Source organism: Mytilus galloprovincialis, chromosome 12, assembly GCF_965363235.1.
Source record: "Mytilus galloprovincialis chromosome 12, xbMytGall1.hap1.1, whole genome shotgun sequence".
NCBI classification, from domain to species: Eukaryota; Metazoa; Mollusca; class Bivalvia; order Mytilida; family Mytilidae; genus Mytilus; species Mytilus galloprovincialis.
This window is the reverse complement of record NC_134849.1, coordinates 72,416,985-72,443,073: the sequence shown is the minus strand read 5'-3', so window position 1 is coordinate 72,443,073 and position 26,089 is coordinate 72,416,985. Positions and strand designations below refer to the sequence as shown.

At 33.7% G+C, this 26,089-nt stretch overlaps 1 protein-coding gene across 1 annotated transcript in view; it reads right to left on the bottom strand.

Annotated features, from left to right (window-relative positions):
• Nucleotides 1–19,275, bottom strand: part of LOC143054755 (phosphatidylinositol 4-kinase beta-like) — a 28,767-nt gene extending 9,492 nt beyond the window's left edge. The window contains exons 1-11 of the mRNA XM_076227796.1: nucleotides 19,112–19,275; nucleotides 16,311–17,072; nucleotides 15,590–15,707; nucleotides 12,881–13,015; nucleotides 10,922–11,040; nucleotides 8,842–9,011; nucleotides 7,928–8,018; nucleotides 5,929–6,068; nucleotides 4,823–5,059; nucleotides 3,767–3,928; nucleotides 2,836–3,018 (exon numbers count right to left, since the gene is read on the bottom strand). Coding sequence (XP_076083911.1) covers nucleotides 2,836–3,018; nucleotides 3,767–3,928; nucleotides 4,823–5,059; nucleotides 5,929–6,068; nucleotides 7,928–8,018; nucleotides 8,842–9,011; nucleotides 10,922–11,040; nucleotides 12,881–13,015; nucleotides 15,590–15,707; nucleotides 16,311–16,980 — 2,025 coding nt within the window. The 5' untranslated portion in view covers nucleotides 16,981–17,072; nucleotides 19,112–19,275. The remainder of the gene's footprint in view (nucleotides 1–2,835; nucleotides 3,019–3,766; nucleotides 3,929–4,822; nucleotides 5,060–5,928; nucleotides 6,069–7,927; nucleotides 8,019–8,841; nucleotides 9,012–10,921; nucleotides 11,041–12,880; nucleotides 13,016–15,589; nucleotides 15,708–16,310; nucleotides 17,073–19,111) is intronic.
• Between the last annotated feature and the right edge of the window lie 6,814 nt (nucleotides 19,276–26,089).

Genomic DNA, 26,089 nt, shown 5'->3' with positions numbered 1-26,089 from the left:
TATATACACTGTACTTGGCAGGACACTTTCTTTTGGCAAAGCATCTGGCTTTTCATCAGAATGTCTAAAGCGTTGATTGGCTGACCAGTTTCAGATGGATTAATATCAGGTTCATTTTAATGAAGGGTCTGGCATGAAAATTTGATAAATTTAATTCCAAAAGATTGCATTGTTCAAACAGTTGTGTTATTGTCATCAATCTCGGTCCAGTCATTTTTGCCGGTGGCCGAGCACAAAATTTGTGTTGTGTATTTTTTTCATCGATGTTAGACATTGGATGAATTTCATTGCTAATGTAAAAAAGGTGTTACTTTCTGTAAAATTTAGAAATATTTTTTTCTCCACGAAATGGTCACACTTTCCGCGTTAAACATTGAATAGGACGCGTTGTGTTGCCATGTTCAAACACTGACAAATGAAAATAACTACTGCGCATGCTCCCGCATATATAATTAGCCAAGACGATTCCACTTTCCAGTACATTCTAAAAATGAGCCTCGAGTTTAAAATTAGCGTTGTTTTCTTTTGGGGCGATAAAAAGATCGAGGGACTTAGAATTTTTTATTTTCTTTCAGAAAAAACGGTCGGTAGGTATACAAATTATTTTTTTTCCCACATCAGCTTTAAAAACTTTTGAGTCGGGGGTCTGAAGGACGGTCGGTCGGGTGACCGGAAACACAACATTTTTTTTTTAGGCCTTAATCAAGTTTTTTAGTCTAAAGTTTGCTCTTTGCCCCATATGTGCTGAAAAGATATAAAATATTTGTTTAAATTAAGTTTTTTTAGCATCAAGTTTGCTCTTTGCCCCATATGTGCTAAAAAGATATAAAATATTTGTTTAAATTTAGTTTTTTAGCCTAAAGTTTGTTTTTCAGCCCACATGTGCTGAAACGATATAAAATATTTGTTTAAATTAAGTTTTTTTAAGCATAAAGTTTGCTCTTTGCCCCATATATGTGTTGAAAAGATAAAAAATATTTGTTTAAATCAAGTTTTTTTTAGTCTTAAGTTTGCTCTTCGCCCCATATGTCATGAAAAGAAATAAAATATTTGTTTAACTCATGTTTTTCTGAGCATTAAGTTCTGAAAACTAGTTTGTGTATTTTATACTTATTATTTGATTCATTATTATTTGTTGCAATACCTATTTCCATGGATTTAATGGGTTTAGTTTATCCATATTTTCTTAAAATTTGAACCTGTATGCAGAATTTGCCAGGACCGTTAATTCAAATATCTACCAAAAAAAACCCACTAGTTCCTAAATCACAGAAAAATGGTATCCATGAAAATAAATGAATCCACAGTAATGTATTTTTAGCTTTTTCAAAAAACAAAAATATTCCCCCCAAAATATTGTATCTATCAAATACAAATTGTGTGGCTTTTGTCTCATATTCCCCTACTATTGCATCATAAAGTTCATGTTACCAAAAGGTGGGGTGAAAAATAAACAATAAATTTTGTTAAAGAAATATGAACTGAATGACAGAAAACCATAATGTGTACATGTATATACAGAGTGAATAGGGCATTGGAATTGGGTTACCAATTCTTTGGTAATTCAGGATTTACACTAAATAGCAGGACTCAGGAATTAATAAAAAAAAAAATCTATAGGTTGCTTTATTTAATCAGAAATTCAGTTTTTTTCTATTTTCCCAGGACCCCCACCCCCTTTACCAATGATTGCTATGTTTACCTTTAGCTGAGACAGTACTTGATAGACTAGAAGTTCTTATCTTAAATCATCTCCACATTTTATGAAACCCCTCCTAACTCCCCCCTCCCCCCTTTACCAATGAATACTATGTTTACCTTTAGCTGAGACAGTACTTGATAGACTAGAAGTTCTGGTCTTAAATCATCTTCACACTTTATGAAACCCCTCCTAACTCCCCCCCTCCCCCCTTTTACCAATGAATGCTATGTTTACCTTTAGCTGAGACAGTACTTGATAGACTAGAAGTTCTGGTCTTAAATCATCTCCACATTTTATGAAACCCCTCCTCACTCCCCCCTCCTCCCCTTACCAATGATTGTTTTGTTTACCTTTAGCTGAGACAGTACTTGATAGACTAGAAGTTCTGGTCTTAAATCATCTCTACATTTAATGACACCCCTCCTAACACGCCTCCCCCTTTTAACAATGATTGCTATGTTTACCTTTAGCTGAGACAGTACTTGCTTGTCTTAAATCATCTCCACATTTTATGAAATCCCTCCTAGCACCCTCCCCCCTTTTAACAATGATTGCTATGTTTACCTTTAGCTGAGACAGTACTTGATAGACTAGAAGTTCTTGTCTTAAATCATCTCCACATTTTATGAAACCCCTCCTAACACCCTCCCCCCTTTTACCAATGATTGCTATGTTTACCTTTAGCTGAGACAGTACTTGATAGACTAGAAGTTCTTGTCTCAAATCATCTCCACATTTTATGAAACCCCTCCTAACACCCTCCCCCCTTTTACCAATGATTGCTATGTTTACCTTTAGCTGAGACAGTACTTGATAGACTAGAAGTTCTTGTCTCAAATCATCTCCACATTTTATGAAACCCCTCCTAACACCCTCCCCCCTTTTACCAATGATTGCTATGTTTACCTTTAGCTGAGACAGTACTTGATAGACTAGAAGTTCTTGTCTCAAATCATCTCCACATTTTATGAAACCCCTCCTAACACCCTCCCCCCTTTTACCAATGATTGCTATGTTTACCTTTAGCTGAGACAGTACTTGATAGACTAGAAGTTCTTGTCTCAAATCATCTCCACATTTTATGAAATCCCTCCTAAAACCCTCCCCCTTTTACCAATGATTGCTATGTTTACCTTTAGCTGAGACAGTACTTGATAGACTAGAAGTTCCTGTCTTAAATCATCTCCACATTTTATGATGACAGAGAACAATTTCCAGTTAGGGTAGTGACCATAAGGTGAATTGTCCTTTATTCTTTGTTCCTTGTCTTCATATGGTTCTTTTAATGCCGCTGCTGAAGGATCCTCCGGATCTCTCTATAAAAGAAAGTTGATGTTGAATTTGGGAACACATGACATGAATTAAGGAAGCTGGCTTGTCATGTTTTAGATTTTTGGTCAGATTTTCAGAACCCTCTGGTTTTATCCATTTGAATGCCTTTAAAAAAATTGCCCGGTGACCCCCATTTTTCTTTTTGTAAATCTTTTACATGTATAATCATAAGCCATCTGTAAAAGTCTTATAAAATTTTAATTACTTTTTAACAGTTTTTGAGAACTTCAACTTGTCAATAATAAAGCTATGAAAAGTCAAGAGAGAATATTTTCCCGCCAAAATTTCAATGGCTAATATCTCGAAAACAAGCACAGTGACCTATATATTTTTTTGGCTCTTTGGATTCCTTTATTAATCCCCTATCTATATAAACTAGTGTTTTGAAAAGTTAATTACTTTAACACTGAGAAGCGAACTCCCTTAAAGTAGATGTGGCATAAACATCATTGAGGCAGCAATCAAACAACACAAATATAATTTTTCACATTGTTGAAGGCCCAATAGTGACCTCTAATAGTCTATACCAACATTGATTATCCCCTATTATAATACATTTTTTTCTACCCTTTCTCGTATTCAACCAGATGTGACGTACTTTGATTTAGTGGTATTAATTACACCTGCATATATTCATAGTTTGTGCTGGCGTTCACCATTTTAGCAGTTTGTGCAAAAACAAAAATTGTGGCAATTAAAATTCAAAGGAGTGTAAATGTTTCCACAACCTACCTCAAATTTTCCCTTAGGAGCTGAGATATTTTCTGACAGCCTCCGTCTGATATCTCCGGCCCCTATATAAACAGGATCTTTACTGTCACCACTGGTGGTACTGTCTACAGAGAACTGAGATATGGTGTCACTGGATCTGGAATGGTTCACTGGCAAATGCATCTGAAAACAGGTCATAGTTCTTTTTATTATAAATAAAACAATGTGTGGGCTCAGATGCCCCAGCTTATTAATATGTATAGTAATGTTAGAGTGTGAAAATTTTTGATGATTTTGAACAATTCTGTACATATATTTACCTGAGGCTTTACACATTCTGATAATTATACATGACTGCCTGCTTTAGAATGTCTTGCCTATTTTATTGATGATTGAATTTTAAGTCAAATTTGAAAAAAAAATAAAAATCCAGACACCTTCCTATTAAGGGGGCTCGCGGGTCTAAATCATTTGTTTTAATATAGAAATTTGCTATATTTTTCTATAAACGAACTTTATCTTATGCTTATAGAAAAATGAAAAAAAAAAATTGCACCAAAGGGAGATAATTTGGAGCTTTTTCAATGATATATACATTTTAAAAATCATCTGGGGCCACCACGATTTGATTTTTTAAAATGATCTTTGTACCATATGATAAAGTAACAACTAATAAAGGTAATTAATAGAATTTGTAATAAATAATGTTTATTTTTTTTCTGAAATTTTTATACCCTTGAGCCTCCTTAGAAACCTAAAAGAGTTTAAAAATATTCAGCTATTTTTCCATTTGTAATTTGTAAAGGGCATAACTGTAGAACAGTTAAAGTGACTCCACCAAAATTCAAACTTGATCTGTGTTTTGTGGTAATAAACATTGTGTATAATTTTCAGAACATTTGATAGAGGCATACTAAAGTTAGAGAAAAATAAACCAACTTTTGGACATCTAGACTTACGTATGTACAGACTGACAAAGGTAAAACTTAATGCCCCTCCACTATGGCGGGGGCATAAAAATCTGCAAGTTGCATACAATTCATTTTTTTTAATATCTGCATCTTTTCCTAACTTTACCTGAATGATTTCATCGTCTTCCTGTGACCAACACTCAGCATCATCAAGGTCACAGTGCACAAAGTTACCAAACACGCTGAACTCAGGATGGGGTGACCCTGTCGTCCTGGTAACCAGGGATGGCAGGTCTTCCTCTGATCGTGTAAATCGTATGGTATTTTCAAGTATCTTTCCTGGAACATGACTCGTGTGCAGATGTTCTACTTCTAAGACTTCAACATACAGAAGGTATGGTGCCTGTCAATGTAAAGATTATTGTGATTAAAGAACCTTTGAGAGCACACTCAAATAGCCCATACACCACAACTGTCACTGGGCAAACAACATTTCAAAAGATTCCTCAGTTCAAAGATTTATGATTAAAATTACTGTGTATATGTACATCTACACATATGTCCTTAATTTTTTGTAAGTTCATAAAATTCTGTGTAGTTTCAGAGGATTTGTGATGATAAGAACATTACTGAAGGAGGGATGGACAGACTGTCAGATGGATTAAAAACATTATACCCTTCAGAACTCTTGGGGTATACTTATAACTTTTATTTTAGCTGAGGATTATCTCAGTTATTTTTACAATACGGTTCATGGTGTGAAAAAATATGTCTTGAAAACTAATTTTAAAATTTGCCATTATTTATGATTCACTATGGCAATTTAACAATAGAAATCAAAAAGTTCATGAATTGCTTTTAAAATGAATCTGTTGCAAAAGCATTAATGCTAAGTAAAATATATATATCTTTATAACAGAGTCCACTGTGGGATCCAGTCATAGCTTCTTGTAAATGTTGTTGTAACACAATGTTCTTTGGTCTTTTTTTACCCAAAAGTTGTGTAAAAAAAGTACTGTGGATTCATTATTATTCGTTGAATACCAATTTTCGTGGATTTCGTGGGTACCAGGAAACCACGAATTTAAATATTCAATGAATTTTCTAAAGGAATATATGCATACTTTGTCAACACCACGAAATTAAATATCCACGAATATGCAAGTTTTCCTCAAACCACAAAACTTGGTACCCACAAAAATAAATGAATCCACAGTACCTTGAATCTCTTGACACAAAAAAATCTGGATCCAATGTGACTTATTTGTTTACCTTTTCCTTAGAGTTGAGGACAATAGCCTGTGTATGAGGTATTCTGACTATATGATGGTTCATATTCTCTGCAGTAGGCAGCCACACTCTTGCTGGAAGGTTTAAATTTAACATGGCTAATTCTGCTATTAATCTGGAGGCTAAAAATAAAATAGGGTTTTCTGTGAGTATATTTTTAGACACTTTCATGCATAGTTATGAATTCAGCTGATAAGTGTTAATTCTTAAATTCATCCATGAGAAACCTTCTAACTAGTTTTAAAATAATGAACAATAACAGACACAACATATGAATTAAGATGAGTATTATAGTAATGATATTCCGACATAAGAGGTCTCTAAACACAGTAGCTCCAAATCAAACAACGGTATAAATTATTTGAGTTAGCAGGAAAAAATGCATATCCTATATTTTATATGTACCACCTGTGAATTCAATTTAACTTTTGTTCCATAGTTATAAATAAAATTGAGAATGGAAATGGGGAATGTGTCAAAGAGACAACAACCCGACCAAATAAAAAACAACAGCAGAGGGTCACCAACAGGTCTTCAATGTAGCGAGAAATTCCCGCACCCGGAGGCGTCCCTCAGCTGGCCCATAAACAAATATATACTAGTCCAGTGATAATGAACGCCATACTAATTTCCAAATTGTACACAAGAAACTTAAATTAAAATAATACAAGTCTAACAAAGGCCAGAGGCTCCTGACTTGGGACAGGCGCATAAATGCGGCGGGGTTAAACATGTTTGTGAGATCTCAACCCTCCCCCTATACCTCTAACCAATGTAGTAAAGTAAACGCATAACAAAACGCACATTAAAATTCAATTCAAGAGAAATCCGAGTCTGATGTCAGAAGATGTAACCAAAGAAAATAAACAAAATGACAATAATACATAAATAACAACAGACTACTAGCAGTTAACTGACATGCCAGCTCCAGACTTCAATTAAACTGACTGAAAGATTATGATTTCATCATATGAACATCAGGCACAATCCTTCCCGTTAGGGGTTTAGTATCATACCATCATAACATATATGAAAAGAACATAACCCGTGTCATTCCAACAACTGTTTTTAGAATAAATGTGTTTAGTTCCGATGCAAAGACCTTATCAGTGACTCAATATTAACGCCAAAATATGCAATCTTTAATGACTTGACAACAGTATCGTAATTATATCCCTTCTTAATAAGTCTATTCAAAGGTTTTGTAAGTTTCTGAGGTGAATACTGACACCTTTGTGCTTTATAAAGAATATTACCATAAAAAATTGGATGTGAAATACCTGAACGTATTAGAAGTCTGCATGTTGAGCTATATTTACGAATGATGTATTTATACCGATGATAAAATTTAGTAAATGTTTTGACTTGTTTGTGATATCGAAAACCCTGGTGTAATAATTTTTCAGTAATACATAAATTTCTCTCGTTAAAATCTAAAACAGTGTTACATACACGAGCGAATCGTACAAGTTGAGATATATAAACACCGTAAGATGGTGACAAGGGAACGTCACCATCTAAAAACGGATAATTAATGATAGGAAATGAAAAATCATCCCTTTTATCATAAATTTTAGTATTCAGCTTTCCATTAGTGATATAGATATCAAGATCGAGAAAAGGGCAGTGGTCATTGTTAGTATTAGCTTTATTTAAAGTAAGTTCAACAGGATAAATTTCATTAATATACATACTGAAGTCGTCATTATTGAGAGCCAAAATATCATCCAAATATCTAAAAGTATTATTAAATTTGTTTATCAGATGTTGTTTCGATGGGTCTTTGCTTATTTTTGTCATAAATTGTAACTCATAACAATACAAAAACAGGTCCGCAATAAGTGGTGCACAGTTAGTCCCCATTGGAATTCCGATAATCTGACGATATACAGAATCCCCAAAGCGAACAAAAATGTTATCTAGTAAAAATTCAAGGGCATATATAGTATCAAAGCATGTCCAATTAACAAAGTATACTTACTTCTTAGTTCCTTGGTTGGAAGTATTTGTAATTTTTGACCAATGGCCATCAATGCATTAACAAATTCAAACTCTGGTTTTAGTCTTGGAGCCTGAAATTTAAAATGAAGTAAATACTATAAACATGGCAATTTTTCTAATGTGTTACTAAATCAGGCATTTTATTAGGTTTCTATTTTTTTTTTATCCATTATCACAATACAGTAAAACCTGTATAAACCGTCCAGCTACGGGACTATGGAAAAGGGTCGGTTTGGTCAGTGGGCCGGTGTATTCAGGTTTCCGTTTTCACCCGCAGTTGATGACTAGTGACGTCCGATGTCTTGCATGTAAACGTTCTGTCTGATTGTAAAAATTTTAAAATTTGATGAATACAAAAAATGTAATAACTTTGCACGACCATTGTTTTGAATCCTCTTATTCATTTTCAATAGAAATTTAATAAAGTGGTTGTTCCCCAAATTCATAAAGTTATTATTCTAACCTTTTTTTCATTTTCTCGACTGTCAAATTGACCTTGGTAGCATCATCAGTCTCTGACTTGTCAATTTCACTTTCACTTTGTGATCATTGTTTTCATTTGCATAAGAATTCTTGCGTTATTTGAATTGTGACACAGGAGTTTTGATTTTGTATTTGATAATTTATACAGTTTTTCATATATTTTATGTCAATAAAAAAATACTGTTTCTTTGTCTTTTTGTATATTTTTTCTGTGTATGTACTGATTTTGTGTCATGGATGGATACCACACATTCTTTGTTTTCTACTTAATAAAATAATGTTAATTAATAGAGAAATTTTATGGGACTGAAAATTGTTCAATCTAATCTGAAATTTGGTTTATCAGGATTCAGTTTCGACAGGTTTCCCAGTACTTACACCACAATTACAGAATGTTTTCACTGTACTTACACCACAATTACAGAATGTTTCTTTCCCTGTCAGGTCATTTACGATAGCTACAGAACTTTGATGACAGGTACATCCATTGTCGAAGGCCCTTCCTGACGTCAAGTCTCCAGACAAATCCATAGCTATATCACCAATGTTAGATGTACTCTGGGATGTCTTGATGTATATTCCTAAGAAAATAACATTTACAATTTATTAACATGAGAAAATTAAAACTCTTGAGCTTTCAGTAGATATCCATAGCTATATCACCAATGTTAGAGGTACTCTGGGATGTCTTGATGTATATTCCTAAGAAAATAACATTTACAATTTATTAACATGAGAAAATTAAAACTCTTGAGCTTTCAGTAGATATCCATAGCTATATCACCAATGTTAGAGGTACTCTGGGATGTCTTGATGTATATTCCTAAGAAAATAACATTTACAATTTATTAACATGAGAAAATTAAAACTCTTGAGCTTTCAGTAGATATCCATGGCTATATTACCAATGTTAGAGGTACTCTGGGATGTTGTGATGTACATGTATATTACTAATAACAAGAGTGTACACGCTGAAATGTCTCCCCTTCTTTACTAATCATTGATATTAGGTTGATAGTCCTAAAAATAAAGCTTTATTACAACTGTCGCATAAACTTAACCGAGAAAACTAAACATTGACCAATGAACCATGAAAATGAGGTCAAGGTCAGATGAACCATGCCAGGCAGGCATGCACAGCTTACAATTCTTCCATACAACAAATATAGTTGACCTATAGCTTATAGTTTAAGAAAAACAGACCAAAACACAAAAACTTAACACTGAGCAATGAACGGTGAAAATGAGGTCAAGGTCAAATAAAACCTGCGCGACTGACATATAGATCATAAAATATTTCCATACACCAACTATAGTTGACCTATTGCAATTAGTATTAGAAAAAAAGACCAAAACTCAAAAACTTAACTTTGACCACTGAACCATAAAAATGAGGTTAAGGTCAGATGACACCTGCCAGCTAGACATGTACACCTTTCAATCATTCCATACACCAAATATAGTAGTCCTATTGCATACAGTATAAGAAAAACAGAGCAAAACACAAAAACTTAACAAAACCACTGAACCATGAACATGAGGTCAAGGACAGATGACACCTGCCAGTTGGACATGTACACCTTACAGTCCTTCCATACACCGAATATACTAAACCTAAACTATATGCTTATAGTATCTGAGATATGGACTTGACCACCAAAACTTAACCTTGTTCACTGATCCATGAAATGAGGTCGAGGTCAAGTGAAAACTGTCTGATGGGCTTGAGGACTTTGCAAGGTACGCACATACCAAATATATTTATCCTATTACTTATAATAAGAGAGAATTTAACATAACAAAAAATCTTAACTTTTTTTTAAGTAGTCACTGAACCATGAAAATGAGGTCAAGGACATATGACATGTGACTGACGGAAACTTCCTAACATGAGGCATCCAGGTCTTCCACCTTCTTAATTATAAAGCTTTAAAAAAGTTAGCTAAAGCTGCAGCGTCGCCGTAGCTGCCTGATCACTATCCCTATGTCAAGCTTTCTGCAACAAAAGTTGCAGGAGCAACAAAAATGCATTCACAATACATAAATATCGTCAAATTTAAACTCTTGAGGGAGGTTGGAATTCTCAGGTAAAATCACATGGAAGGGAAATACATGTGGCTCTGATATAAGATGAAGTTGAAAAACATCTTCAAGTTCAAACATTGGTCGTTTCTTTATTACAATCACAACAAAGAGTGATAGCCCTTATATTAGATTTAGTCATGAAATATCAACAAGTTTCAAAGACTTATATTTTTTATGGTTCTTAAAACAAGAGGTAGATTCTCGGCTACAATCTCATTGAAGGTAGATAGCTTTGAGATAAGGTATGCCTATTTTTTACAGTTTTGTCCTGTATTCTGTTCTTTGTGCCTATTATTCTCTATAGACAGCTGTGTTAAATATGTCAAACATTTTAATTTAAGGAAATGACCTTAAACTCTGTTACATGTTATTCTTACTCTGGAATTTGAATATATATAATATTTACCTGTAGCATCTGACCTTGACCTATGATGAGTTTTCGTTTTAGGAGGTGACATAGCCATCATCGGGTTGATAACAGGACTAGGAATATTTGATGAACATTTCCCAAATTGCTTTGGAGGCCTGAAATAAACCAATTACAGTAAAGGCCTGGTAATCAATAACATACAAAAACGTTTCAAATCTTTTAAATGAATTTTCATAGTCAAGCGTTATTACCAAATACTGTGGAAATATTCCTGTGGTAAACTGTCAAAAAATATCACAGGGTGAGGCATATTATGAGAAAGCAGTAATATTATCATGAAGTGCAAACTTACTATTGGTGCATGTATACAATTCCAAACAAAATATCTAGGCATTTTAATTGAGAAAATAACAACTCAGCTAAAAAATCCAAGTTTACGGTAATTTTTCCAGTTGAATATGGTACAGGTAACAAACTCATGAAATCTATTTTGATCTTAGGTGTAATGTTCAAGTTCATCTCATTCTTTTTACATTTCAGATTGAGATGTCCATAGAATCATAATGGCAAAAAGTCTTAGATTGTATTCTCGAGTGCAGCATTTGAACCATTCAAATCAACTTACCGGTAAACATGGTAAATAACTAGAGGCTCTAAAGAGCCTGTGTCGCTCACCTTGGTATATGTGAATATTAAACAAAGGACACAGATAGATTCATGAAAAATTGTGTTTTGGTGATGGTGAAGTGTTTGTACATCTTACTTTACTGAATATTCTTGCTGCTTACAATTATCTTTATCTATAATGAACTTGGCCAAGTAGTTTCAGTGGAAAATGTTAGTAAAAATTTACAAATTTTATGAAAATTTTAAAAAATTGACTATAAAGGACAATAACTCCTTAGGGGGTCAATTGACCATTTCAGTCACGTTGACTTATTTGTAAATCTTACTTTTCTGAACATTATTGCTGTTTACAGATTATCTCTATCTATAATAGTATTCAAGATAATAACAAAAAACAGCAAAATTTCCTTAAAATTACCAATTCAGGGGCAGCAACCTAACAACCAGTTGTCCAATTCATCTGAAAATTTTAGAGCAGATAGATCTGGACTTGATAAACAATTTTTTCCACTGTCAGATTTGCTCTAAATGCTTTGGTTTTTAAGTTATAAGCCCAAAACTGCATTTTACCCCTATGTTCTATTTTTAGCCATGGCGGCCATCTTGGTTGGTTGGCTGGGTCACTGGACACAATTTTTAAACTAAATACCCTAATTATGATTTTGGCCATATTTGGTTAAATTTGGCCCAGTAGTTTCAGAGGAGAAGATTTTTGTAAAAGATAACTAAGATTTACGAAAAATGGTTAAAAATTGACTATAAAGGGCAATAACTCCTAAAGGGGTCAACTGACCATTTTGGACCTGTTGACTTATTTGTAAATCTTACTTTGTTTAACATTTTTTCTATTTAAAGTTTATCTCTATCTATAATAATATTCAAGATAATAACCAAAAACAGCAAAAATTTTCTTAAAATTACCAATTCAGGGGCGGCAACCTAACAACGGGTTGTCCGATTCATCTGAAAATTTCAGTACAGTTAGATCTTGACCTGATAAACACTTTTACCCCATGTCAGATTTGCTCTAAATGCTTTGGTTTTTGAGTTTTAAGCCAAAAACTGCATTTTACCCCCATGTTCTATTTTTAGCCATGGCGGCCATCTTGGTTGGTTGGCGGGGTCACCGAACACAATTTTTAAACTAGATACCCCAATGATGATTGTAACCAAGTTTGGTTGAAATTACCCCAGTAGTTTCAGAGGAGAAGATTTTTGTAAAAGTTAACGACGGACGACGACGACGACAGACGACGGACGACGGACGAAGGACGACGGACGACGGACGCCGGACGCCAAGTGATGAGAAAAGCTCACTTGGCCCTTCGGGCCAGGTGAGCTAAAAATAAAGAGATGTTTTATTCTTACCTTAGTTCCTCTCTCATGATCATATTTTTTAATTTAATTCCTTGTGAGTTTTTCCACGATGGTTTTACAACATCCAGAGAATATGCACCAAGTAACCAAGCTGATCGGATAGAGCACTCTATACTTTGTCGACATCTACAATAGAAACAGTGTTTGCCATTTGTTATATCTTAACAATTTTGTTATTTCAAGGAATTTGATGCTGTTGTGATGGTAACAAATGATACTACTGCAGCATATATACAGTGAACAACTAACTTTGGAGCAATTCATTTTTCAAGGGTAAAATATTTACATGATATATATCAAGAAAATAAGAAAATCAGAGAAAAATATTGCTGTGACAAGACTAGAACCAGGTGCTCCATAGGGCGCAGCTTTATACGACCGCAGAGGTCGAACCCTGAACAGTTGGGGCAAGTATGGACAAAACATTCAAGCGTGATACAGCTCTGAATTTGGATTGTGATCAAATTTTTGACATTACATGGTTTTTTTTTACACAAAACAAATGTCAAGATTTTACAAATCAATTAAAGATTTCTTCAAACTTTTTAAATCTAAAATTAAATAGTTGACACAGCATAGGTTTCTGACACAGAATGAATGTGGTCTAATGAACTTAAAAGGGTTTTTTTTGCCTTTGAGCAATTCACTATGCTGTTGAATATTAATCCTCTCAAAAAAATGTTTGAAGAAATTTTCTTTTTATTTATGAAATCTGAAATGAGAAAAATTTAAACCCCCCCCCCCCCTTTTTTTCACATCCCCGTTTCCCTTTTTCCAAAACTGATATCAATTCAAATTTCTAATGGAGTTTGCAACAATAACTACTCTTTTAAATACATCATAAAATATTAAAATGTAAAATAAAGTGCTTGTTATCACTGAATGGTAAAGATTGGTTGGTAGTAAAAGTGAATATACATTGTTTATTGTATAAAACAATAAAAAAAACTTCATCAGCAACATTTTATATTGGCAAATTTCCAATGAAGTTATTTACATAAAGTTATTGGCAAATAAAAATAGAAAATGACATCATAGTCATGTCTGGCAAATGTCCAACATACATTATCTAAAAACATTTTAGATAAGATAAGGAAAAAAAGCTTCATCAGCAACATTTTATATTGGCAAATTTCCAATGAAGTTATTTACATAAAGTTATTGGCAAATAAAAATAGAAAATGACATCATAGTCATGTCTGGCAAATTTCCAACATATATTATCAACTACTATTCTATACAAAGAAAGATAACTCCAATTGAAAATTAATTGCTATTGCACAATATTGTGCAATTAGATATTTCTTGCTATTGTGCAATACTGTGCAATTGAAAATTTCTTGCTATTGCACAATTTTTGATATGGAATCCTGATTTGGACCAACTTGAAAACTGGGCCCATAATCAAAAATCAAAGTACATATTTAGATAAAGCATATCAAATAAGCCCAAGAATTTAATTTTTGTTAAAATCAAACTTAGTTTAATTTTGGACCCTTTGGACCTTAATGTAGACCAATTTGAAAACGGGACCAAAAATTAAGAATCTACATACAAAGTTAGATTCGGCATATCAAAGAACCCATTTATTCAATTTTTGATGAAATCAAACAAAGTTTAATTTTGGACCCCCATTTGGACCAACTTGAAAACTAGGCCAATAACTAAAAATCTAAGTACATTTTTAAATTCAGCATATCAAAGAACCCCAAGGATTCAATTTTTGTTAAAATCAAACTAAGTTTAATTTTGGACCCTTTGGACCTTAATATAGACCAATTTGAAAACGGGACCAAAAATTAAGAATCTACATACATAGTTAGATTCGGCATAACAAAGAACCCCAATTATTCAATTTTTGATGAAATCACACAAAGTTCAATTTTGGACCCTTTGGGCCCCTTATTCCCAAACTGTTGTGACCTCAACTCCAAAAATCAATCCCAACCTTCCTTTTGTGGTCATAAACCTTGTGTTAAAATTTCATTGATTTCTATTTACTTATACTAAAGTTATTGTGCGAAAACCAAGAATAATGCTTATTTGGGCCCTTTTTTGGCCCTTATTTCCTAAACTGTTGGAACCAAAACTCCCAAAATCAATCCCAACCTTCCTTTTGTGGTCATAAACCTTGTGTCAAAATTTCATAGATTTCTATTCACTTAAACTAAAGTTATAGTGCGAAAACCAAGAAAATGCTTATTTGGGCCCTTTTTGGCCCCTAATTCCTAAAATGTTGGGACCAAAATCCCAAAAGCAATCCCAACCTTCTTTTTGTGGTCATAAACCTTGTGTTAAAATTTCATTGATTTCTATTCACTTTTACTAAAGTTAGAGTGCGAAAACTAAAAGTATTCGGACGACGACGACGACGACGCAGACGACGCCAACGTGATAGCAATATACGACCAAAAAATTCAAATTTTTGCTGTCGTATAAAAATCGAAAAGAGAAATATAGTATCCGTTAAATTTCAGAAATGTATACAGAATGTTTAATACATAATATTATATTCGGAACTGGTATGTATTCTTCATTTTTTTTAAAACTTTGTATGATACAATTAAGGAAAATGTAGCTTTCACTAGTCTTGAATACGCCGTGAGAAGATATGCATTTATAATGTCATCACTATATGAATTCAATGATAGCAGCTAGTGGCATTGTTCTTTCTAGTATTAGAACACTTTTAAATCTTACCTGTTTATAATATAAGGATGAACAGCTTCAGCTACATCATGCATGTTTATATACATATTTAACAACTGTGGCAGGTAAAAATCTACATCTTCATCTTTGAAACTGAACATTCTGTTACCTGTAAATGAAATAAAAAAATGTATACGAAACATAAAGTTTAAACACACCAAAAGAAATGAGATTTTGTGTGTCATAGGAATTGAACAAAATGATACCTTAGCAAAATGTGTCTTTTCTTTAACATACCCCATAAACTGGACTGGCCCATTTGTGGCCTTATGCTGTTTGGTCAGGTCGTTGTCTATTTGACACATTCCCTATCTTTAATTCTTTATTTTCAATTCTTATCTGTCTTAGATTTGATTTGAGAATACAATTACACGAGTGAGATCTCCATTGAAGGCAGGTAGAAATGACAAAATGCAGCTGTAGTAAATGTGCATGTGTATCATGTTTATATGTAAAATTGAGACTCAATTTACTAACATTTGTTTAAAAATGTTGATAAAGCAAAACTTTGTTTGCAGTAAGTTAGCGAAAATTTATTTTCTTATAAAAAAAAACACCCTTTTTTACAAACATTGTGCGTGTCAAATTGGTGCCATTGAAAGCAAACAACTTAATATCAATTCAGTATGTCTTGAAAGTGTGTCTTTTTTTGTGTATTACATGTCTATTTACGTGCATGTATATAAATATACATTTATATCATGATACCTACCAAGATAACTCTGAACACCAGGCTCCTTAGAATTGAATAAATAAGAAATTGCTATTGACATATCAAACAATTTAGATTCAAATAATCTCAGTAACCAGGATTGTTTCCCTTGTATTGATGATCGATTACGTTTTCCAGGTGGGGGTTTAGTAGACATATCATATAGAGGTAGATTAGTTTTTACGTTATCATTTTGGTCAGTAATGCCTACTACTGATAACGATTCAATTTTAAGTTCCATATCAGATTTATTGTTTGATTTTGTTTGATCATGTGACCGATCTTTTTCGCAGACACAATTCGAATCAGGAGTACTTGGTTCCCCGACATAAAACGGAGATTTAGGTTGACAACTAATTGTGTGAACTCCATTGGTATTTAATGCCTTCGTTTCATTTTTATCATCATCTTTGTACAAATCTTTGCTGTTTGAATGCTCTATGGCAGACGTTGATATGCTTCTCTCCATGGCACATGGTGGCACCTTATTTTTGTTTCGACATGCTTCAATATCAAGTATTCCATTTAGAACATGCTGTTCTTTGTCATTATGTTGTACATGATGATCCCCTTTGACAACTTTGTGTACTTGTATGTGGTCTGTATGCCCAGAAACAGAAAACAAACTCCTATTTACTGGGTCTACTGTCCCATTCATAGGTTCAGCCATTTTACATCATCTAGCCTTATTCTAATGATTCTGTTTAGTCCTCATTATAAATGCTTGTATTTTGATACACAAATGTATAATGAAGAAATAATCTGAAAGAAGAAAGAAAAAAATATCATACCATATAGTCTAGTAATCAAGTCACATCCATCATTGTCCATAAAACAATCTGAAAGAAAACCATTTCAGATAGCATCACATTGCCATGATGCTAAAGGGCCCTTGGGAGAACACTGCTCATGATTCCGACAATGTTTTTTTTCCAGTTTTTTTTAAACAATAAATTAAAGTGACCGCCTCTCTTTTACAAATGTTTTAGGTCATGTATGTGTTGTCATTTTTAAACCTAATTTTTGTTGATTAATACCAAGGATTTGTATAGTAAGAAGGATTGGAATCTCGTGGGCTTTTGCATAGACTGTAGTATAATATCTTCTGCGGCGCGAGATTTTGTGAGATTACCCGTGATGCATCTGGAAAATGCTAAACTAGCTCTGATTAATGGCTGACATTTGCATCACCTAAACAAATAGACATCGATATGTAAGTATCTACAATCTATATTTATCAAATATTATGCTTGAAATAAAAGTTTAAAATGGTTCTGGTGTTATGAATAACTTTTACGATCGCAGTAAGAATACACAGCTCCATAGAATGAATTTGCATATTGACCGAAGTGACCTCACCCTATCACGCCTATTGGGCGGTCCTAACATCATTTTCTATTTTTATACTCCTTCCTCAAAAAACGGAGATGAGTGAAAATATTTATATTTTCTGATAGATATATGATTTCTTTGTGTATTGAATAAATTTCGTAGTGATTGGTGCAGTAGTTTTCCTAATTTTTCCCTTTTTTTTGAGTTGATTACAACAAAAATGGCGTTCTGGAGAAAAAATGGGGGTGGCTTCGGAAAAATGAATAAAGTTTTTCAATTGGCCTAGAGTAACGTTCAAACATGTTTACAAACGTAAAACATTGGTGATAAAATGTATTGAAGAAAGCTCAAACTGCTAAATAAGGGAATTGTGATGATTTTCTGTCTTGAAAAATCAATGTGGTTCTCAGATGAATGACATATGTATAAAACTCAATGCAGTAATTCGTCCTGAAATGTGTGGTCAGTTCTTTTTTGCCACAAAAATTGTTTTGCACCTGTTTCCCAAGATTGATGGTTTCCGAAGATGCAAATTCGCATGTATAGCTATAATGACATAATTTACAAGAAAAAGATTTTTTTTTAAATTTCTTTGACAATTAACTGAAAATAAAAAATTACAGAAGTTAACATACAAACACACTGTCAACTGTCGTTATGTACACCTTCCATCAAATAAAACAGTTAAATTATGCTTTTTCGTCAATTGAAACTTGAGTGAAAATCAATAATAATTACATTTTAAAAGAATGAATAAAGTCCTTAACCATTACAACATTGTCTATACGTGACAAAAATAAGAACACAACTCGATGCATGTGTACAAAAAAATCACGTTCCGATATCGTAAGTGACGAGTAGTAGTAGTAGTAATAGTGGCGAGTACCGAAGTCTCGCCGCGGAAGAGATTACGATAAACCGCGAGATTCCAATCCTTCTTACTATACAAATCCTTGTTAATACTTTATTTGTAACAACACAACAACAAGGAATAACCAGGACACAAAGCACATGATTTCAGGTGATCACATCGTCCACACATATTTTTTTTTTCTGTGATGCCTTCCTAGAGTCAAAGGTGTCACAAAAAAAATTAAATAGCCTTTCAACACGTCACAATTAAGACTAGTGTTAGGTGCGAATGTGTATTGGGAGTGAACAGACCCGATACCACAATCGCTAACTTAGACTTATAGGCAGTAAGTGCCCCCCCCCCCCTTTATATGAAAATTTCTGGATCTGAAAGTGAATTTGCGGTAAGAATTAACATCATAACATGCACAGATATACACTGCAGTTAAGTTTTTAAAAAAATATTTTTTGTTGAAAGTGTCCATATTTTCTCACTTCCATCCAACAAATGTAATACATCAATCAAAATTACAAAAATTATGACAAGGCCAAGGGCTCGAGGTGTGATTCATTATCCCAACCCAAGGCAACTATATTGAATTTTGGAGTATACAAACCTTTTCTAAACGGTTACAGCAAAATTAAAAAAATATATTCTTTCCATTTGCAAACGTTAGTATCACACTAGATTATGTCAAAGTGAAAGTTCAACGTGTAATCTCTATTTGTCAATTCTTTATCAGCTGTCAGTCAACATTCGCCATCTTGGATGTCAATACATTCGGAACATCGAATCGAGCAAGATGAAAAAGTCCGAGAATAATTACCGTATTACTCCAAATAACAATGTTACACCCATAATACGAATACGGATATACGAATACGAATATACTATTATACGAAATTCGAATAAACTAATTTACGAATATACGGATAAGAATACGAACGTTTTGTTTTCATTGGATCACATATCACGATACCATCATGAGAGATTTTTCACGAAAATCAGTAAACAACTTAGAAAAATTAAGCACAATTGTAAAAATTAAGCAAAACTTTATGGTACAACTTAAAATTAAACCTGTTGAAAAAATCTTACAGCTGTGTCACTTGACAATTGTCAATTATGGGTTCACATCAAATGTGGTAACATTAGTCCAGAAGATTATAACAAAATGAGTAAATGGGAGAACATAAAATGGTCATGTCCAAACTGTTTATTATAATTAAGAGGTACAACAAACCAAGGATTTGTTTAGTTAAACTAACTATACAAATCCTTGAATAAACCAAGCAGATACACATTCAGTACCAATAGTAGACAGCGAAAACAACAACATGAACACCTAGATTAGATGTAGATGTAGATTTAAAAGAACATGTAAAGGCATACCGTGCAAATTTAAGCAAATCAATCTTTCTTTCTTTTATATCTATAAGCTTCCTATTTTATGAACACCCCTTCATGGGTAATAGGGAATATTTTCATAAATAAGTAAATCGTACATTTATTGGCTTTTAAAATTAAATTAAGATATGGTTTAAATTAAAAACAAAAATAAAATGGTCCAGTAATGCCGGGTTCAATTCGGAAAAGTACTATAACGAAAAAATAATAATTTGATTAACCCGAACAGTTTATCGATAATCTACATAAAAAAAACAACGACTTCTACAGTGGCTGATCCAGAGGGGGGGGGGGTGGTTTCCGGGGGTTGGAACCCCTTATTTTTGGCCGATCAATGCATTTGAATGGGAGCATATAGTTGGAACCCCCCTTTACTCTGGGTTGGGACCCCCCCCCCCTTTTAAAATGGCTGGATCCGCGCCTGTTCTAACTGTTGATAAGAGCTTGAATAGTTTTCATACACAAACTCTTCGTACTATTCCTTGTCCTTTTTCTATTTTAGCAGTACATTATAAATGCCGTGCCAAAGGACAGCAAATGCGGAGATTAACAACATCACAAGAAAAGTCAGCCGTAACCTTGGTTTCTTACATCAAAACCGGCTCCGCATTAGCTCAGAACCTACCAAAGAGCAAACCTTTAAAATGTTAGTAAGACAAAAAATTGCGGACGACACGACAGTATGATACCCGTACCAGTAAAACCACATTGCTATTGAATAAAGGTGAAAAGGTACAAGACGATCTGCATTGAATAGATCAAGTTTCAGCAACATGATAACTGAATTAGGATGAAAAAGCTAACAAACAAGACGGAAAGAAGCTCGACTCATCATGTGTTATAAGATAGCAACAATAGACAGGACACCATTCTTACCTATTACAACAAGCAACCAAAGAATGTAGGAATGATGATTCTTCATAAACACGACCGTCTTGGAGTGGACCACACAGTGACACCGGGTATCGCCACAGCAAAGTCTCTTGAGATATTCAAGTCTCAACTGACCAACTAAATCAACAGAACAATTTTTTAACCTGTTTTAAATCATGCGCAACTTGCATGCCAGAATACAAGTATTATCTTGTTGAATGTGGGCAGTATTTTGAAGAAGAAGAAGAAAGCATTGCTTCAAATAAATGTATAAAATACAATAAGCGTAATTACTTGTCTTGTTCAAATAGATTCCAAACCGTTTCATAATATTTAGTTGCTGAGAAACCTCCTGCATATGTTAATGACATGCATGTAACTGGTAGTCAATGTCCATGCCAAGAAGTTTGAAAGTATACTCACACGCAGTAGAGGATCCAAGGGGTGGGGGTGGGGGGTGCGACCCCCCCTTTTTTTGTTAAAGATCAATGCATTTGATTGGGAGCATATAGTTTAACCCTCTTTTTTTTAATGGCTGGATCGATCCGCCTCTGTACACGAAAGAACCGAGCAACGTGTCCTTTACCCAATTGCTTAAACCTGTTTATGAGTGTTTGCCTATATTTTATCAAGTTTGAAACATTAAATAAGTTTAAGTGATTAAGATTGTTAAGGTAGACATTAGAATAGAGTCATAATCTGGATAACAGTTATTAAGTATTGTCATCTGCATAATTACTGTCACACAGAGTTCCGTTCTTAATAAATAAAAATATATATCATTGATAAAAAAGAATTGAGCAGTACTGAGACCATGCATGATATAACCCCAGGGAACTAGCTTTTGCAGTGGCGGATCCAGAGGGGGGGGGGGGGTTCCGGGGGTTGGAACCCCCCTTTTTTTTGGCCGATCAATGCATTTGAATGCGGACATATAGTTGGAACTCCCCCCCTTTATCCTGGGTTGGGAACCCCCCCCTTTTTAAAATGGCTGGATCCGCCCCCTGTTTTGAATGTTAGCACAACGACTAAGAATAATATTCATTTTAATTTACTGTTTCCTGTTTAACAACTAGTAGGACTGAAGAAGTGAAATTGAATGAGAAGATAAACCAATCAAACAGAATGTCATGTGATAGGCAATAAATTCATTCGAAAGCTCCAATAGAACTGTTGCAACATAATGGTTATTATATCTAATGCTGCGCGTCAATCTTCTAGAAAGCTTAACCGTAAGGTCTGGTATCCAAGACTGAGTCCAAAAGGATATAGATAAGGATGACATATCCCCCCCCCCCCCAAAAAAAAAAATCACCAAGTTGTATTTCAAACATATTTTCATCAGATTTAAAAAAAAAAAAAAAAGGTAGGCAGAACATACACTGACAGACAAATAGTTAGCTTAGCAAACGGCTACATGGTTGGTTTATTTTGTAGTATTGTGTAACTTAGACATGCTTAAGTGTTTCGGGAAACACATCAGTTTTTGCAGATAAAAGGATCAGTGTTATTAAACTGTGGCACAATTATAGCTTTACAATACGTCACTTCTGTTGCTGTAATCTGAGGTTGGAATGCCATTTACGCCAGTAGCTTTTTTTAAATGTTATTTGTTTATATAGCAACCGTAACGCACAAACTCTCTTAACCTGGCCAGCGGCGTAACCCTTAACACAGCAGAAATAACAAACTGTCAGCTGCAAATTGCTCGACTCATAAGATTGACAAGAAGCACAAAACCAACTTACATACATACAACATACACTATATACCGTCTTACGAGTACTAGAAGAACTTGACCGGAATCTAGTTTGAGCCGATAAGAACTAATAAATAAATAATCGTTTTCCCTTACTACAGTACGTAACAATCAGGAAACATCCAGCGGACGTAAAACTCTTAACACAGAGCCTACAAGAAATAAAATTGTTATAAGACTTTGAGCTATATTAATTATGACGTCTTTTAAAATATTGAAAAAAAAAAACAAACACAAAAATAGGAAAATTTGAGGTTTAGATAAGACATTTGTTGGAAATATGAAAAAGACGATGTGATGTGACTGCCAATGAGACAACTCTCAAAAAGAAACATAAATGAAACAGAAATTAACAACTAAAGGCCACCGTTCGGCCTTCAACAATGAGCAAAAGCATATAGTCAGCTATAAAAGGCCTCGAAATGACAAATGTAAAGCAATTCAAATAAGAACACTAACGGCCAAATATATGTACTAAAAATGAACGAAAAACAGATATCTAACACAGCAATAAGCCATAAGCTTAACATTGTCTAAGAAAAAGGAAATTAATTTTCTGAAGAAAGGATAGATTTTAGGTTTATATTAAAATTCGATTGATCAGACTAAATCATTGTACTGTGCGAAATCAGGTTGTATGTTCCATGCATGTTTTTTCGTCTTTGTGTGTTTGTTTGTCTGTGTTTTATCTGAAAGAGTTAGTTATAAATTTGTAATGCTTCTGGGAAAAAAATTCATTTTAAATTGTAACAGAAATTTAGCCATCGGCAACAGGTAACCGAGGGACCTCTCATAGAGTTTTGCACGAGAAATCCTAGTTAATGTTCCAATTCTGAGCGGACATGGCTGCGTTAAACATCCCGAACATACAAACGGACACCCACTTTTACAAGAGTTCTTATGCTGATCGTAGGAAGATCAAAGCTACAATTTTTCGATCCCAGTCACCCTTAGGATTTGAGTAAATTGAAATTCAAATAGTCTGAATGGATTAATGGAAAATTGTATTTTCGTGGTTTTTCCAAAGTCTGAATAAAAGCATATAGAAAAATCTTACTTCGTTGAAATCAAAATTCGTGGTCACATTCACCTCACCCTCGAAATTGGTTTGCTATGATAATAATGCACACATGCATGGTTGTGTTAGAACCTTTAAACACATGTGTATGGTGAGATGTTATAGGATGTATGTGTTTACACCCAAGATATATAAGTATAAGTATTGAAGTACTGTATTATTGAGAAGAACCACTTGTAAGAACACCAGTTGAGGCTAAAATTTCGGAAGCATTAAATTGGCCCATAAAAATAGTATAATTAACGTTTAGGCCAACAATGTATTTTCAAAAATACATGAAGATTAGATTTTTCTCTTTTAAAATAGCGCTTGTTCTGTAAATCTCATGAATTGATTTCACTATTGAATCCTTCTGTAATCAGATTTCTTAAATTTATTCTGTACATTCGATTTGTAGACAGTATTATTCTTTTATTTCCTACAATAATCATCATCTCTTTTACACACTCGTATTCTCTTTATTTCATATTTTTTGGCATTTTCCTCTTATCATTATTTTCTTGTCTTGTAAAACCCACAGAACTACTGAACCTTTAAGTTTTTACTTTTTTGTACGGTCTCATGCAGGAGATTTCATTTTATGCTTAGTTAGCCATTTCCTAACCTTAAATAGTTTTTCCCTAAAAAGGCAATTTTAAGCTCCGTTAATTGGTCAGGCTTTTTTTGTCTTTAGATTTATTTGTTGTCCAGAACGTCATGCATATGTCTACCATCTTCTCAAAAATTCCCAGGCGGTGGTGAGGTGTGGAGCACAAAATAACCTTTCAATTAATTCCATATATTCGTTGATTTAAATGAATATGAAAACTGTTTTGGGGAATTCAGTCGATGAAATTGATGCTTTAAAATTTTGTGTCAACATCTCTCCAAGGGGATTGTCCCGTAAATTAGAAATGTTCACAGGCCAGTGTGGTTGATATGGCCTACCGTGATGGCCAGCAGTTTCGTCAAGTCAGTCCAATCTAAGTAAAAGATGGATCTCTGATTTTGTTATCCTTATTTGACGAGCACGCGAGTTGCATGAATTCTGATTTTTTAATTAGTTTGTTTTAGATCAGAATGAAATAAGTCTTTAGCTAGTTTTACTCCGATGCACGTAATAGCCGGTCGTGTGCAATAAAATGTAAATACCAATAGGACCGTAATTAAGTGTTCATAACTGCACTAGGAATACTTATTTAGTTATATTTCAATGTTGATACAAAAACAAAGACAATATTCAAAGATATGCGGTGTTGAAATGACAACCTTTCAGAAAAAAAATCTGTTTAAAAGATCGATAAGTTTCCAATGACCGTTTCTAAATTCACGGGCTCTGTAAAAATTAAAATATAAATCTCGTTTATAACAGAGTGATGTCTCTGTTTATAATAAGAACATTCAAAAATTTCAAAACCAATTTTCGTTACATGATAAATTTATGTAAGGAAGAATTTATAGTAAAGGTTTTAAGTAGTTTGTGGTATACGGCGGAAATTGGCTTTAGATTACATATGAATGATGTAAATAAAGTGTTGATAATCAGTGATTGACCTTAAAGGGTGACTTTGCTTCATTTTAACTTGTTATGCATTTTTTCTCTATTCTTTATATTTAAACACCCATTTCACTCTATTCTTTATTTTTTGCCAATAGTTTTCAATTCCCCCCCCCCCCCCCCCTCATAATTTCTAGTACATTTTCATTATATTCAGAATAAAGGTTATTCTGTTAATCGCATAAAAATGATTTTACGCTTAATTCGATTTTCTATTTTCTATCAACTAAATTCTTCATTCTCTGCAATTAATTTTCATACTTTTTCTCCCTATTATTTTTCAATCCCTCCCCCCATTTTTCTCTATTCATGTTTTTTCCAAATCATTCTCTATTTGGTAAACCCAGAGACATATATACACATGTATATATGTCTCTGGTAAACCCAATCCAGATCAATTATTAAATTGTCTATTTCTTGTAGTTACACATTTTCTTAGTTTATGTAATTTGGGAAATAAAATATACAGGACAACGAAAACCTATCACCGATTACCGTAACGTCTGTTTCATATCAAATTTATGAATTCATATGGTACATGTTTTCGATGACGTCCGCGTTAATGTTGAAATATTATGAAACGTTTTCGTTGACGTCCGCGCTTGTTTTCAGATAACTATTTAAAAATATTTAAATATTATATCACAGTTTAACTGTTCTAAAATGGATTAATAACACAAAAAAAAAAATCAAAATCATCATGATAAAATATATATGATATAAAATGATAAAATCAGTGGCGGATCCAGGGGGGGGGGGGGGGGGTTCCGGGGGTGCGCACCCCCCCTTTATTTTTGCCGATCAATGCATTTGTATCGGGACATATGTTTTGCACCCCCCCCCCCTTTGCCCTGGGTGCCCTGGGTTAGCACCCCCCCCCTTTCGAAAATTCCTGCATCCGCCCCTGATAAAATTAATCAGAAATTGAATTTAGGAATTG